The 15,109-nt window shown below is 74.5% G+C and overlaps 1 protein-coding gene across 1 annotated transcript; it reads left to right on the forward strand.

Moving 5' to 3' along the window:
* The first annotated feature begins 6,128 nt into the window (after positions 1 to 6,128).
* On the forward strand, positions 6,129 to 14,839 carry LOC141938598 (nuclear factor 1 X-type-like). Its single transcript, XM_074857489.1, has 2 exons — positions 6,129 to 6,366; positions 14,138 to 14,839. Exons 1-2 carry the CDS (start codon positions 6,340 to 6,342, stop codon positions 14,837 to 14,839), a joined length of 729 nt encoding a protein of 242 aa, XP_074713590.1. The 5' UTR covers positions 6,129 to 6,339.
* Positions 14,840 to 15,109: the final 270 nt, after the last annotated feature.

The following is a 15,109-nucleotide window of genomic DNA, read 5'->3' on the forward strand; positions in this document are numbered from 1 at the left end:
TCCCGGGGTCGCGTGGGTGTGATTTGGGGGGGGGGCTCAGGGGGAGGGAGCCCCCGTGCTCTCGGGGGGGGCCCCCGGGGGGGGCCGGGAGGCGGCGGCGGCCTCGGCGGCGGCCATGGCGCTGCGGGCGGCCTCGTCCCGCTCCTGCCGCCGCCGCCGCTTCTCCTCCCGCCGCTGCCGCCGCTCCAGCTCCTCCAGCAGCGCCTGGGCCCGGGCGCTGCCCTGGGGGGGGGTCCCGGGGCGCGCGGGGTCCCCCAGCCCCGCCTGGGCCAGCAGCCGCTGCCGCCGGGCCGCCTCCTGCCGCGCCCGCTCCCGGGCCTGCGCCCGCTGCTGCCGCCAGGCGCTGATCCGGGCCGGCATGGCCGCCAGGCTGCGGGCCACCAGCTGCCGCCTGCGGGCACCGAGGGGCCGCGTGGGGACACCGGGTCTGCCAGCGCCCGCGCTCCTCCCAGTGCCTCCCAGTGCCTCCCAGTCCCGCCAGCGCCCACGCTCCTCCCAGTGCCTCCCAGTGCCTCCCAGTCCCGCCAGCGCCCGCCGCTCCTCCCAGTGCCTCCCAGTGCCTCCCAGTCCCACCAGCGCCCACACTCCTCCCAGTGCCTCCCAGTTCCTCCCAGTCCCGCCAGCGCCCACCGCTCCTCCCAGTGCCTCCCAGTTCCTCCCAGTCCCACCAGCGCCCACCGCTCCTCCCAGTGCCTCCCAGTCCCGCCAGCACCCACCGCTCCTCCCAGTGCCTCCCAGTGCCGCCAGTGCCCACCGCTCCTCCCAGTCCCGCCAGTGCCCACTGCTCCTCCCAGTGCCTCCCAGTCCCACCAGCGCCCACACTCCTCCCAGTGCCTCCCAGTGCCTCCCAGTCCCGCCAGCGCCCACGCTCCTCCCAGTGCCTCCCAGTGCCTCCCAGTCCCGCCAGCGCCCGCCGCTCCTCCCAGTGCCTCCCAGTCCCGCCAGCGCCCACCGCTCCTCCCAGTCCCGCCAGTGCCCACCGCTCCTCCCAGTGCCTCCCAGTGCCTCCCAGTCCCGCCAGTGCCCACCGCTCCTCCCAGTGCCTCCCAGTCCCGCCAGTGCCCACCGCTCCTCCCAGTGCCTCCCAGTCCCGCCAGCGCCCGCCGCTCCTCCCAGTTCCTCCCAGTCCCACCAGCGCCCACCGCTCCTCCCAGTCCCGCCAGAGCCCACACTCCTCCCAGTGCCTCCCAGTCCTACCAGCACCCGCCGCTCCTCCCAGTTCCTCCCAGTTGTGCCAGCGCCTGCACTCCTCCCAGTGTCTCCCAGTCCCAACAGCGCCCACTGCTCCTCCCAGTTCCTCCCAGCTCCTCCCAGTCCCACCAGTGCCCACCACTCCTCCCAGTTCCTCCCAGTCCCACCAGCACCCACCGCTCCTCCCAGTGCCTCCCAGTCCCACCAGTGCCCACCGCTCCTCCCAGTGCCTCCCAGTCCCGCCAGTGCCCACCGCTCCTCCCAGTGCCTCCCAGTCCCGCCAGTGCCCACCGCTCCTCCCAGTGCCTCCCAGTCCCACCAGTGCCCACCGCTCCTCCCAGTCCCACCAGCGCCCACCACTCCTCCCAGTTCCTCCCAGTCCCACCAGTGCCCACCGCTCCTCCCAGTGCCTCCCAGTCCCGCCAGCACCCACGCTCCTCCCAGTGCCTCCCAGTGCCTCCCAGTCCCGCCAGCGTCCGCCGCTCCTCCCAGTTCCTCCCAGTCCCACCAGCGCCCACCACTCCTCCCAGTTCCTCCCAGTCCCAGCAGCGCCCACGCTCCTCCCAGTTCCTCCCAGTGCCTCCCAGTCATGCCAGCACCTGTGCTCCTCCCAGTGCCTCACAGTCCCACCAGCACCCACCATTCCTCCCAGTCCCTCCCAGTCCCTCCAGTGCCCACCGCTCCTCCCAGTCCCACCAGCGCCCACCATTCCTCCCAGTTCTGCCAGTGCCGCTCCAAACCCTGTCCCAGTTCTCCCCAGAGCATCCCCAGGCCCGGTCCCATTTCTCCCAGTTTTCACCAGTTTTTCCTCCCACAGACCCTGATCCCAGTTCTCCCAGTGTGACACCAATCCCCCCAGTTCTCCCCAGTGCCCCCCCAGACATGATCCCAGTTTTCACCAGTACCGCCCCAACCTGGTTCCAGTTCTCCCCAGTGTCTCCCCAGCTCCGTTCCCATTTCTCCCAGTTTTCACCAGTGCCCCCAGTGCGTCAGGACCCTGACCCCAGTTCCACCAGTGCCCCCCCCAATCCGATCCCAGTTCTCCCAGTGCCTCGTGGGCCTTAGTCCCAGCACCTACCACTCTCCCCAGCTCCAATCCCATTTCTCCCAGTTTTCACCAGTGCCCCCAGTTCCTCTGCCGTCCCCCCCACAGACCCTGACCCCAGTTCCACCAGTGCCCCTCCAAACCCTGTCCCAGTTCTCCCAGTTTTCACCAGTTTTTCCTCCCCCAGACGTGATCCCAGTTCTCCCAGTGTACCCCCAATGCCCCCAGTTCTCCCCAGTACCCCCCCCAACCCGGTTCCAGTTCTCCCCAGCTCCGTTCCCATTTCTCCCAGTTTTCACCGGTTCCTCCCAGTTCCCCGGTGCCCCCGCAGGACCCTGACCCCAGTTCCACCAGTGCCCCCCCCCAGTCCGGTCCCAGTTCTCCCAGTGCCCCCGCCCGCCCCGGCGCCCCGCCCCACCTCTCCTCCCGCCGCCGCTCCTCCTCCCGCTCCCGCCGGTCCAGCGCCGCCTCCACCTCCCGCAGCGGCGGGTCCCACTCGCGCTCCTCCGCCTCCGCCGCCCGCAGCTGCTCGGGGCCCGGCCAGAGCCGCCACACCGGCACCGCCGCCGCCTCCCCGAGCCGCCCGAAGCGCCGCGCCGCCGCCCGCAGGTCCGCGGGGTCCGCCGGGCCCAGGCCCCGGCCCGCGCCGCGCCGCAGCGGGGCCGCCCGGTAGGGCCGCGCCGGGGCCGCGATCGCCAGCGAGGCCCGGGCCCGGCCCAGCAGCGCCGCGAGCCCTCGCGCCATGGGCGCCGCCATCTTGCGCGGGCGGCGGAAGTGACGTAGAGGAAGCGGGTGAAGGCGCGGGCGGAAGCCGGGCCGGGAGGTGACGGGCGGAAGGGCTGGAGCGGGGGAGGAGCCGGGGGCGGCGGCGGGGGGCGGGGGGACCCCAGCGGTGGGGGGGGCCCGGAGCGGGATGGTGGCGGGGGGGAGCGCAACGGGGGGGCCCGGGGGATCCCCCGGTGTTGGGGGGAGGCTCCTCCTTGCGGCGGGGGGCGGCGGGGGGCTGGGGGGGGGGGAGGGGGGGCGCTCCCCTCCGCGATGCTCCGCCACAGCCGCCCCTCCCCCGCAGCGGGGGGGGGGGGGGGTTTGGGCTCGGCGCGAGCTCCCCTCCCCCCCGCCCCTCCCCCGCCCCCCCCCCCCCCTTTTCAGTCGCAGCCAAACCCCGGGGCGCGCTGCCAAGGGCTCGGCGGCGTTAACCCCTCCCTGCCCGCGGCCCGGCCCCCCCCCGCCCCCCCCGCGCCCAGGAGCGGCCCCCGGCCGCCCGGATCCCCGGCGGGGGGGGGGGGGGGCCAGGGGGGGCCGTGCAGCCGGGTGACGGGAAAAGGGGCTGGGGGGCGCCCCGACGCCTGGGACCGCTCCCCGCGTGGGCCCCACGGGGGGGCCGGGGCCCCCGGACGCCTGGGTCCGCTCCCCCCCCCCCCCCCAAGCTCTGGCTGGAGCTGCCGGGGGCCGGGGGCGGGGGGAGCCCTAATGGCTTCCAGGCCTCGGCAGCCGGTAAAAATCCGCTGCTACCCAGAGCCAAAATCCTCCGAAATTGCACCAAAACCTTCCCCGGGGTGGGGGACCCAGGCGTCCGGGCCCCCCCGCCCCCACTGCAGCCCCCCCCCGCCAGCTGGGGGACCCAGGTGTCCGCGGTCCCGGCCCCTACCCCCCCCCCCCCCCGAACCCAGGGACCCCCAAACCCGGCCAAGGGGAGGGGCTGGAAACTGGCCCATTTTGGGGCAATTTTGCCTGATTTTGGGGCCTCTGCAGTTCCTTTGCTCCCGCCTTTGTCCTTCTCTGCCATCGAGACCCCCAGCCCCAGATTTACCCCCGGGGGGGGCATTTCTCCCCTCCCAGGTTTTTCCCACCCAGGGTGGGGGGTGCAGCCCGGACGCCCAGGTCCCCGTCCCACGCGTGTCCCCGGGGGGTGGCAGGTGACACGCTGTGGTGTCGGTGTCTGTCGTGGCGTGTCAGGGCGTGTCATCACGTGTCGTGGCAGGTCAGGGCATGTTGTGGCATGTCAGGGCGTGTCATCGCATGTTGTGGCAGGTCAGGGTGTGTCATCGTGTGTTGTGGCATGTCAGGGCATGTCATTGCATGTTGTGGCAGGTCAGGGCGTGTCATCGCATGTTGTGGCAGGTCAGGGCGTGTCAATGTGTGTTGTGGCATGTCAGGGCGTGTCATCGCGTGTTGTGGCAGGTCAGGGCGTGTCATCGCATGTTATGGCAGGTCAGGGCGTGTCATCGCGTGTTGTGGCAGGTCAGGGCATGTCATCGCGTGTTGTGGCAGGTCATCGCATGCCGCAGCATGTCACGGCGTGTCAGGGCGTGTTGTTGCATGTGGCGGCGTGTGTGAGCGCCGCCCCCCCCCCCCCCCCCCCCGCGCTCGGCTCCATCTGCGGCCCCAGCCGGTCGCGGCGGCACATCTGGCGCTGGCGGCCCCTGAGCAGCTGGTGGGGGGGGGCGGGACACACACACACACACACACACACACACACACACACACTCGACGGCCCTGGGTGACACGCGCCGGCTGCACACGCGTGTGCGCACAGGGACTCGCGTGCGCCGGACAGCCGGGTCCCCTCTGGCCGTGGGCTCGGCGGGGGCCGGGACACCTGGGACCACCCCGAGTGTCCCCCCCTGCCGCTGGGGGGGGGGGGGCCGGGGGCTTTGTGCGGCTGCGTCCCCCCGTGTCCCCCCACGTCCCCCCGTGTCCCCTCGTGTCCCCTGCAGGACGGCCCTGCCCCCCTCCCCGTGACAGCGGCCCAGTGTGGGGGAGGGCCACAGCTGTGCCCACCCTCCCCTCCCCCTCCGGCGGGGGGGTGCTGAGACACCCCCCCCGCCCCCCAGCGCCCCCTCCCGAGGTCCCCTCCAGCCGCGGGGACACCCAGGGCACCCGGTGACATCTGGGGCGCCCCAAAGCCGGGGCCCCTCCTGCCACCCCTCGGGGCCGCGGCGGTGACGGCGCCTCCGGCAGCGAAGGGGTGACGGTGGCAGCGGCGACGGTGCCAGTGCTGGCACCGGGTGGTGACAGATGGCGGAGGGACGCGGCCGCAGCCGGAATGACAGATGAGGCTGCCACCGCCACTGTCACCGCCACTGCCACTGCCATTGCCACTGTCACTGTCACCCACACTGCCGCGGCACCGGCGCTGTCATCGGCGTGGAAGTGCCACGACACAGTCACGGGCACTGGCACTGCCATTGTCGTGGCGCTGGCACCGCCACCACCGCTGGCACTGTCCCTGTCACCACACTGTCCCTGTCACCAGCGCTGTCCCTGTCACCGGCACTGCCACAGCCACCGCGGCTGCGCTGTCCCTATCACCTGCGCTGTCCCCGTCACCGCACTGTCACTGCACTGTCCCTGTCACCGTGCTGTCCCTGTCACTGCGCTGTCCCTGTCACTGCACTGTCCCCATCACCACACTGTCCCTGTCACCGGCACTGTCCCCGTCACCGCACTGTCCCTGTCACCGCACTGTCCCCGTCACCGCACTGTCCCTGTCACCGGCACTGTCCCTGTCACCGCACTGTCCCTGTCCCCGCCACTGCCACAGCCACCGCGGCCGCGCTGTCCCCGTCCCGGCGCTGCCGCCGTCCCGTCACGGTCGCGGCGGTCCCCGGCCCGTGCTGCCTCTCTCCCCGCTGCCACCCCCGGCGCGGCCACCGCTGCCGTCACTGTCACCCGTGGGGACCCACAGCGGCTCCCGGACCCTCCCGCCGGGGCCCTGCGGGGGGGGGCAGCGGGGGGGCGGGGGCGCAGACGGGGCAGGTGGGGGGGACCCGTGTCCCCACGACCCCCCCGTGTGTCGTCCCCCCCGTGTCCCCCCGTGTCCCCCCGAGGTCCCGGCGGGGGCGTGTCTCGCGGCAGAGGGGGCGGAGCCAATCCGCGAGGGGGCGTGTCCCGGGGCCGGGGGCGGGTCCCGGGCCGGGGGCGGGGCCTGGCGGGGGCGGGGCCGGCGCGGCGCTTCCCGCGGCAAAAGTGCGGCGGGCGCCAACTTCGGGCAAACTTTCCCCGCGCGCCGCCGGCACCGACACCCCCGGACCCGGGACCCCCCCGGGCCTCCGGCACCCCCGGACCCCCCGCCATGCCCCGCCGCGGCTGACACCGCCGCCATGTACTCCCCGTACTGCCTCACCCAGGTACGGCCGGGAGCGGGGGGTCCGGTAACGGGGGGCGGCCGGTAACGGCGGGTCCGGTCCCGGCTTTGCTGCGCGCCGCGAGCGTCTGCGCCCTCCAAAATGGGGGTGCGGTGGGGGGGGGGGCGGCCCCTCTCCGGTTGCCGGTGCCGGTTGGGCGGCGACTGCGCTTCCTCCGCCGGCCCCCGGGCCGCTCCCGGTGCGCGGCTGCCGGAGGGGCTGGTCCGGTCCGGGGCTGCTGCCGCCTGTAGCTGGTGCCCGCGGGGCCGCGTCCCGGAGCGGCCTCGGCCGGACCCCCGGTGCGGGGAGGGGCGTGGGGGGCCTGGTTGTGCCCAGCCCGGTGCGGGGGGACTCGGTCCGGAGTGAGGCAGCGACCCGGGACCCGCCGTCCCGGTGCCGCCGGGAAGCCCGTTCCCGGGGCAGGGGCCGCCCCCGGGGAACCGGGAGATGTGGGGTGTTTCCCCGCGGGAGGTGTTGCCCACGGGGCCCCCGTGGAACAGGGCAGTCGGTGCCCACGCGGTGTTTTGTGCCTGTGGGCACCGCCGGGACGGGCTGAAACCCGGCCCCGGGGGGGGGGGTTGTGGCCCCGCGGTCCGTAGGACGGCGGCCGGGGGGCTCCGGGGGGGCGGGCGACGGTGGGGCCCCCGCGGGGGCACCTGGGCCCGGGGACACCTCGTCTTGGGGGGGTTGTTGGGGTCGCGAGGGGCCGTGGGGAGGGAGGGGGCGCTGCTGGGGGGGCTGTGGGGAGGGGTGACGTCGGGCAGTCCTGGGTGGGGGCATGTCTCGGGGGCTGTGGCTCGGGGGTCCCTATGGGGGTCCCTGCCCGCCCCCCCGCTGTCTTGGGGTCCCCCCGGGGTGCTGCTGTGGTTGCTCAGGCAGCCCAGCCCCCCCCCGCCAGGCGTTGCTGCTCCCCCCCCTCCGTTGCCCTTTTCTCCCGCTTTTCGGGGCGGTTTTGGCGGCCGGTTGTGTCTGGGCGGGCGGCCAGCGGCGCTTCTCGCAGCTTCGGCGCCCGCCCCGCACACGCGTGTGCACGCGCCAGCAACACACCATTGCACATGCGTGTGCCCCTGCCTGCACATGCCAGCGACACGCCTGGGAGCCTGCCCGTGCCAGCGCACACACACGCGTGTGCTCCCTCCTGCGCACGCGATTGCACACGCGTGTGCTCCTGCGTGTGCACACACGGTCACGCCGCACACGTATGTGCTTGCCCGTGTGCGTGCACAACTGCAGCCTGCACGCGTGTGCACACCTGTGGGCTCGCACTGTGCACGCACACACACACGGCGGCCTCACGGGCCCCATCCTGCGTGTGCTGAAGCGTGTCGGGGTGTGTGTGCGCGGGCACCGCACGCTCACACGAGTGTGCTCCCGCCTCGCCCCCCCTTTCCCGTTTGAGCCGTTTCTGGGTGGTTTTGGGCTGGTGCCACCGTCGTCTTTCCCCCCCCACCCCCCTTCCCCAGCCTCGGCGCAGGGCCAGGCCGCAAGCGCGCGCAGGATCTGGCTGCCGTGTCCAGCCGTGGGCACGGGCAGCAGCACGCGTAGCGGCGCCCAGAGCAGCACCCAGAGCAGCACCCATAGCGGCACCCAGAGCAGCGGCACCCAGAGCAGCGGCTCCTGCCGCCGGGCCTGTGGCCGACCAGGCGTGGGCTGGACCTTGGCTGCCGCTGGCACAGCACCAGTGCCCGTCCCCTATAGCCGCTGTCCCCTATAGCCGCTGTCACGGGCAGCAGCTCCTCTCTACGTGCCCCAACCCGCAGCCTCTGCGGTGAAACCCCGCGGCTGCACACCAGGCCCCAGCGCCCCCCCCCCGCCCGGGGATGCAGCCCTCCATCCCCCCCGCCCCCGTCCAGCGCTGGGCTCCAGCTGTCGGTGCTGTGGCTGCTCACTGGGCCACGGTCCCCCCGTGTCCCTCAGGGTGTCCCCGTGTCCCCCCCCCAGATCCTCCCAGCCCCCTGCACGGAGCCACCCCCTGCCTCGGGCCGGGCCCTGGGGGACGTGGTGCAGCCTGGGAGCGACGCCGGTCACTGTCACCCTTCACTGTCACGACATCCCCATTGCTGTCACCACCTGGATGACCCCTGGGGTGGAGCGGGGGCTCCCATGGACCCCCCCAGCTGCACAAAATGTCCCCGTGGCCATTTCCTCTCCAAAGCACGGGGGAAAATACATGGTGTCCCCCCATCCCTGCACGGCTACTGTGGGGGGAGGCGGCCCAACACGTGCCGCAGGGGAGGAGGGGGCTGCGTGTGGGGCGATGTGGGGCGATGGCCGCAGCAGGACGAGCGTCACCCACCCCTCGTAGCAGTGTGGTACAGGGGGGTGCAGCGCAGGGTGCCGGGCGCGGGGCAGGACGGTGCCGTGGCGGGTGCAGAGCACAAGGTGCTGCGGACGGTGGGACCCAACGCGCCGCGGGTGCGGTGAGCGCATCACCACACGGAACGTCACGTGCGTTTGGGGGTTCAGTGCAGCACGTGCCGGGGTGCAAATGCCACGTACGGGGCACAGCCGAGCCACATCCGTGCCAGGCAGCGCGCCCGCGGCAGCAGACCCCAGCGGAGCGGGTGCGGGCGGGACGCGGGGCCGGGGGATGTCGTGTGGCGCAGGTTTGGGGTGTTCCCCGGCGCCTGCGGTGCGGCGCTGCTGCGGGGCCCGTTGCTGCAGGGTGCTCCGCACCCACGGCTGCTACACTGGGCTCCGCTGGTGACAGGATGTGCAGAGGGTGCAGAGCCACCCTGGGGGGGGCGGGAGGGGCGTGAGATGCCCCAACACCCCCTAAACGCAGCCCCCCCCAGCCTGCAGCCAGCCCCTATGGCACCTATAGGGCCTGGCGAGGAGCAGGGCAGCACACGGGGCACCTATAGGCTGTAGGATGGGGCGTGCAAAGGGCTGCGGGTGCCCGATGGGCCCAACGGGGTTCACGCGTGTGTGACGGTGGGGGTGTGCACACGTATGTAGCGGGGTGCAGGTGCCTGCGATGGGAAGAGAGGATGCGTGTGCGTGTCACGGGGGCTGGGTGCACACACGTGTAATGGGGGCGTGTGGGCTGTGCGTGCACCATGTGTGCGATGCGTGTGCAGGCGACGTGCACACGTGGCAGCCGTGCCTGCACGCTCCGTGCACGTCTCCCTGCGCGCCGTGTGTGCAACGTGTGTGCAACATGTGTGCACGGTGCCTCCACGTACGGGTGCGCTCCCGGCCGCCCGCGTCGCATCCCTGCGTGCACCAGGCGGACGACACACGTGTGCAAGGTGCAGCGCACATGTGTGTGTGTGCGCCCGCACCGGCGTGCGAGGCATGTGCAAGGGCCCCGTGCCCCATGCGTGGCCATGCGGGGCTGCGCCACCGGCTGATGCAATCGCTGCGGGGGAGGCACCGCCCCCCCCCCTCCGCCCCGCCACGTGCGAGGCCGTGCGAGGCCGTGCGAGGTGCCCGGGGCCGTGCGAGGCGGGGGCGAGCGACACGCGTGGGTGCCACACCGAGGGGGGGGGTGCGTGTGCGTGGCGTGTGCTGCCTGTACCTGGCACGTCGTCGCGCCGCGGGTCTGCGTGGGGCGCGCGCTGCCTGCGAGGAGCCGGGTGCGTGGCGAGGCGCCTGCGGGCCCCGCACACGCGTGGCCAGACGTGTGCGTGTGCTTCGTTGTCTGTGCTGCCGCACCCCTGTGTTGCAGCACTCGCGGCTTCGCTGATCCCCCTCCCCGTGTCCCCCCATGTCCCCCCCTCCCCGTGTCCCCCCGGCCGCGGGGCTGTGCTGGCAGCATCAATAATGGAGGAGCCCTTGGCCGGGCCGGGGGGGCCCTGAATTATTGATGGGCCACAAAAAGCTTTCTTGGACGCGGCAGCACCGCGGGGCCCCCCCGGCCCGGCCTGGCAGGAGGCCACGGAGGGGGCCGGGACGCCTGGGTCCGCTCTGGGGAGGGAGCAGAGTTGGGGGGGGTGGGGGGCAGCCCGGACGCCTGGGTCCCCTCCCCGGCTGGTGGGGGAGGCACACCCGGACGCCGGGGTCCACTGGTGCCAAACTGCATCGGCCCCGCGCGCTGCGGCACTGCCTGGAGCCACTGCGGCACTTCCCCCCGCAGTGCCCGTGACCCCCCCGGCCCCCCAACACCCCCCGGATGCCCGGGTCCCGTCCCTGGCTCTGCTGCGTGGGGAAGGGGGGGCGCTCAGATGCCCGGGTTCCCCTCGAGCAGCCCGGACGCCTGGGTCCTCCACGTGGCTGCGGGCAGGGGAGCAGGCAGGCGGCTTCCTCCGCACAGCCCGGACGCCTGGGCCCCCCCCGGACGCCTGGGCCCCCCCCGGACACCTGAGTCCCCTGCCAGGACCATCCGGCACGTTCTTTCCAAGGCCGCCAGGACGCCTGGGTCCCCCCCAGATGCCTGGGCCCCCCCAGATGCCTGGATCCCAGCAGCTCCCGGCCTGGTGCTGGGGTCCCTCGTGGCTGCCTCCCCCCCCCCTCCCCGGCCCGGGGGTCCAGGACGCCCCTCGCTCGCCCCCCCCCCCCCCCCCTCAGCCACCCCCCCGCCCCCCCCCCCCTCACGGGAGGGTCTTGGCAGCGGCGTCAGGGGCCGCCGGGGGGATTTTTGGCGGCAATTCCGGCTGTTTCGGGCTGTTTTCTCTCGCGGCGAAGCCAAGGGCCGGGGGGAGCTGGCAGCGGCGCGGGAGGGCGGGCGCTGCTGGGGCGGGGGGGCCGGGGGGGTGGTTTTTTTTTTTTTCTTTTTTTCCCTCTTTTCTGTTTTTTCTGGGCTTTTCCCTCCCGATCCGGCGCCGCCCCCCCCGCCGCCGCGCTGGCGTTTTGCCGGGCGCTCGCAGCTGCGGACGCGGCGACGTGGCTTCGCCCGAGACTGCGGCTCAATGCGGGGCCGGCGCAGCCAATGGCAGCCCGGCGGCACCGGGGCCGGACCCCGCCTCAGCGCGGACCCCGGCGTCCGGGGGGGGACCCTGGTGTCCGGGAGGGGACCGCGGCCTCGGGCAGGGACCCCAGTGTCCGGGCAGACCTCGGTGGCCGAGCCTCTAGATCCTTCCATGCGCGCCCTGGCTTCCCCGCGGAGGGCGGGGAGGGGACCCGGGCGTTGGGGAGGGGACCCGGGCGTTGGGGAGGGGACCCGGGCGTTCGGGCGGACCCGGGCGGCGCGGGCCTGACCCGGCGGCTCTTTGTCTTCGCGGGGGCTGCGGGGGGGACCCGGGCGTTCAGGCCGCCAACCCCCTCCTCTTCCACCCGACCCACCCCAGTGCCCTCCCCGAGGCGTCCGGGAGGGGATCCAGGCGTCCGGGAGCCCTCCCCGTGCCCACGCGGGTGCTGCCAGGCCCGGACGCCTGGATCCCCCGCAGCCAGCTGGGAGGGGAGGGGGCTGCAGGACGGAGGGGGCTCGGACGCCTGGGCCCCCCCCGCCCCTGCATGCGGCTCGGCCGGGGGTGCCGCGCGAGGAGCCGTTGTGCGCGGCTGCAACTCCGTGCCTGAATCGTGACCCCTCGTGCGAACCCCTCGGGGGGGGCAGGAGCGCCCGGGTGCCCCCCCTTCCCCGTGCCCCACCCCGTGCCGGTGCCTCTGCGTCCCGTTTTGTGGGTTTTGCAAAGCAAAACGGGGCAGGAAAGGGGCAGGGGCCGGGGAGCGACGCTGTGCTTGGCCCCCCCCGCTCCCCGCCGTGGTTTTGGAGCGAAAGCCGTGAGGTTTGGGGCTGGGGAGGTGCGCGGGCACCGAGGCGCGGGAGCCTCCGCCCGGCCCCGCCGCCGAAACGCCCAAATTTTGGTTTTTTTCTTTGCACAGAGGGAACACAGAGGGAATTAATTACGGGGGGGGGGGGGGGGGCGGGGGGTGTTGGCTCCAAGCGCTGCGTCGGGGATTTGGGGGCAGAAACGGAGGTTTTGGGCCGTTCCGCGCTGGGGCCGCCACAGGGCCAGGGAAAGCGGCCAAAATCCGGGGCCTTCCCCCTCCCGGGGTGTGTCGAGGGGGGCCGGACCCCCGGGACAGGCCCCTCGTGCGAGCGCGGCCCCGGCGTCCTCGATCGACCCCCTTGCACGAGGGTTTGCACGAGGGTTCGCGCCGGGAGCGCGGTCGGGGCGCGCGGGGAGCCCCGGCACGGCTTTGGGTGCAGATCGCCGTGTTTTGGCGAAGCCCCCCCCGGGGCTCTGGGGGGGGGGGGGTGGGGGGGGTGGGGTGTTGCCGGGGGGGGCTGTGCCCCGCCGGCCGCCTCGCACGGCCCTTGCACGGGGCTCGCACGGGGCTGGCGCCGCACACGCGTGGCCCCGCCGGAGCGCGCCCGGTGCGCACCGCCCGCCCGGGCCCGGCCCGCTCCGTCCCGCTGCCCCCGGACCCCCCCCGTGTCCCGGCCCCGAACTCCGCCGCCCCCCCCGGCCCCGCCCCCCCCGGCCCGGCCAATGGGGCGGCCGCTCCCCCCGCGCGCTGCGCCCCCATTGGCCGCCGCCGCGCCGGTCCCGGTGCCAAAAGGGGCCGCGGCGGCTCCGCGCGCTCCGCGCCCGGCGGCGGCGGCGGCGGCTCCGGCTGCGGCTCCGCGGCGGCACCGGGACTTCCCCACCCCCTCCCCTCCCCCCCCCCCTCCCGGACCGGGACCCCCCGACGCGCCCCGGGACCCGCGCTGTCCCGGCAGCTGGGACCCCCCCGGCCCCGGTAACCGGGACCCCCGGTACTTGAGCCCCCCCCGCCCCCCCCCCCCCCCCCCCCCCCCCGCAGTGTCCGCCCCCCGGACCCGCCCTCCCCGGTAGCCCCCGTTAACCCTTCCCCCCCCGCCCCCGGTAGCGCCCCCCGTCCCCGTCTGTCGCCCCCGGTTCTGCCCCGCCGGGGCCCGACTGGCAGCTGCCCACGGCCGGGATGAGCCGCCGCGATGGTACGGACCGGGACGGGACGGGACGGGACGGGACCGGCGGCTGCAGGGACGGGGACCGGGGACCGGCGCTGGTGGCACCGGGGACCGCGACGGGGACCGGGATGGGGATGGGGACCGGCAGCACCAGCGAGCGGGGACAGGGGACGGGGACCGGTGGCGCTGGCAGCGGGTACAGGGGACGAGGGGTGGCACCGGGGACGGGCGGGATCGGTGGCACCGGGGACGGGGCTGGCAGCAGGGACCGGCTCTGGGGCCGGGGAGCGGGAGAGGACGTGCCCGGGGCAGCCGAGCCCCGACGGCAGCGGGTGCATCACCGGGAGCCGGATGGGGAGGGACGGGGATGGACCGAGACCGGGGCCTGAGCGGGGCTGGGGCAGGGGCTGAGCGGGGACCCAGAGCCGGGGGACCCGGGGCTGAGCCGTCCCCGGGCTGGGGACACGGGAGCACCGCGGGGCCGCGCTGGCACCGGGGCCGTGCGGGGCCGGGAGTCGGCTCGTCCCCGGAGCCCGTCGGGCACCAGGAGCCCGGCCGGTCCCCCCGGTCCGGGGCGGCCCCAGTCCCCCAACCCCGCGGGGCCCTTCCCGGGGCCGCATCCTGCATCCCTGGTCCCCAGCGGTGCCCGGGGCCGGGCTGAGCATCCCCAGGGGCCGGGCTGGGGCCGTGGCGGGGGGTGCTCGCCCTGCGCTGGACTGGGGGGGCCCCCGGGAGCCCCCCGCGCAGGATGCGGCTGCGTCTGGGGGTGCTCCCGCTGCACCGGCATCACCCGGGAGCTCCCGGTGCGGGAGGGGGCCGTGCCCAGGGATGCTCCCGCTGCGTGGGAAGGGACCGTCCCCCCCGGGGAGCTCCCTGGGCAGGGTGGGGGGTCCCTCGGGAGCTGCCGGGGCTGCGGCCGCCCCACGGCAGCCGCCCCACTGACGCCGCCCTGCCCCACAGGATGAGTTCCACCCCTTCATCGAGGCGCTGCTGCCCCACGTCCGGGCCTTCTCCTACACCTGGTTCAACCTGCAGGCCCGCAAGCGCAAGTACTTCAAGAAGCACGAGAAGCGGATGTCGAAGGAGGAGGAACGCGCCGTCAAGGACGAGCTGCTGGGCGAGAAGCCTGAGGTCAAGCAGAAGTGGGCCTCGCGCCTCCTGGCCAAGCTGCGCAAGGACATCCGGCCCGAGTGCCGCGAGGACTTCGTGCTCTCCGTCACCGGCAAGAAGGCGCCCTGCTGCGTCCTCTCCAACCCTGACCAGAAGGGCAAGATCCGCCGCATCGACTGCCTGCGCCAGGCCGACAAGGTTTGGCGCCTGGACCTGGTGATGGTCATCCTCTTCAAGGGCGTCCCGCTGGAGAGCACCGACGGCGAGCGCCTGGCCAAGGCGCCCCAGTGCGCCAGCCCCGGCCTCTGCGTCCAGCCCCACCACATCGGCGTCACCATCAAGGAGCTCGACCTCTACCTGGCCTACTTCGTCCACGCGCCCGGTGAGTGCCGCTGGCGGCGGGGGGCCGGGGGGGGTCTAAGCCGGAGCCGGCGGCGCAGCTGGGGCGCGGCGGGGGCTGCTGTGCGTGACAGGGCTGCGGGTGGAGACTCCTGGCTGTGCCCCCCCCCCAGCTCCGGAGGGGCCCTGGGGGCACCTTCCCTGCCCCCGTGATGCCCCAGGGGCACCCGCAGCCCCAGCGAGCGCCCGGAGGGATCCTGCCCGGGGCTGGGCTGGCTCTGCGGCAGCCCCGGGGCCGGAGCGGTGCTGCAGCCACCCCGGGGTCCCCCTTCAACCCCCGGCCCTCCCGGGGTGGCCCCGGCCGGGGGTGCCGGCCCCAGCGTGCCTCGCACAAAGCCGCGCCGTGTGCCAAAGCATGCGCCGCGTGCCAAGCCGTGTGCCATGCGCCGTGCCAGACTGTGCACCGTGAGCCGTGCACAGAGC

The sequence above is a fragment of the Strix uralensis genome, unplaced genomic scaffold (assembly GCF_047716275.1).
Source record: "Strix uralensis isolate ZFMK-TIS-50842 unplaced genomic scaffold, bStrUra1 scaffold_219, whole genome shotgun sequence".
In the NCBI taxonomy this organism is placed as follows: Eukaryota; Metazoa; Chordata; class Aves; order Strigiformes; family Strigidae; genus Strix; species Strix uralensis.

What these genes read in the sequence shown, in the direction of transcription:
- LOC141938598 (XM_074857489.1), top strand. Translation starts at nt 6,340, where the DNA reads ATGTACTCCCCGTACTGCCTCACCCAG. An exon ending in CCCCGTACTGCCTCACCCAG is followed by an intron (nt 6,367 to 14,137) that starts GTACGGCCGGGA and finishes CCTGCCCCACAG; the next exon opens with GATGAGTTCCACCCCTTCAT.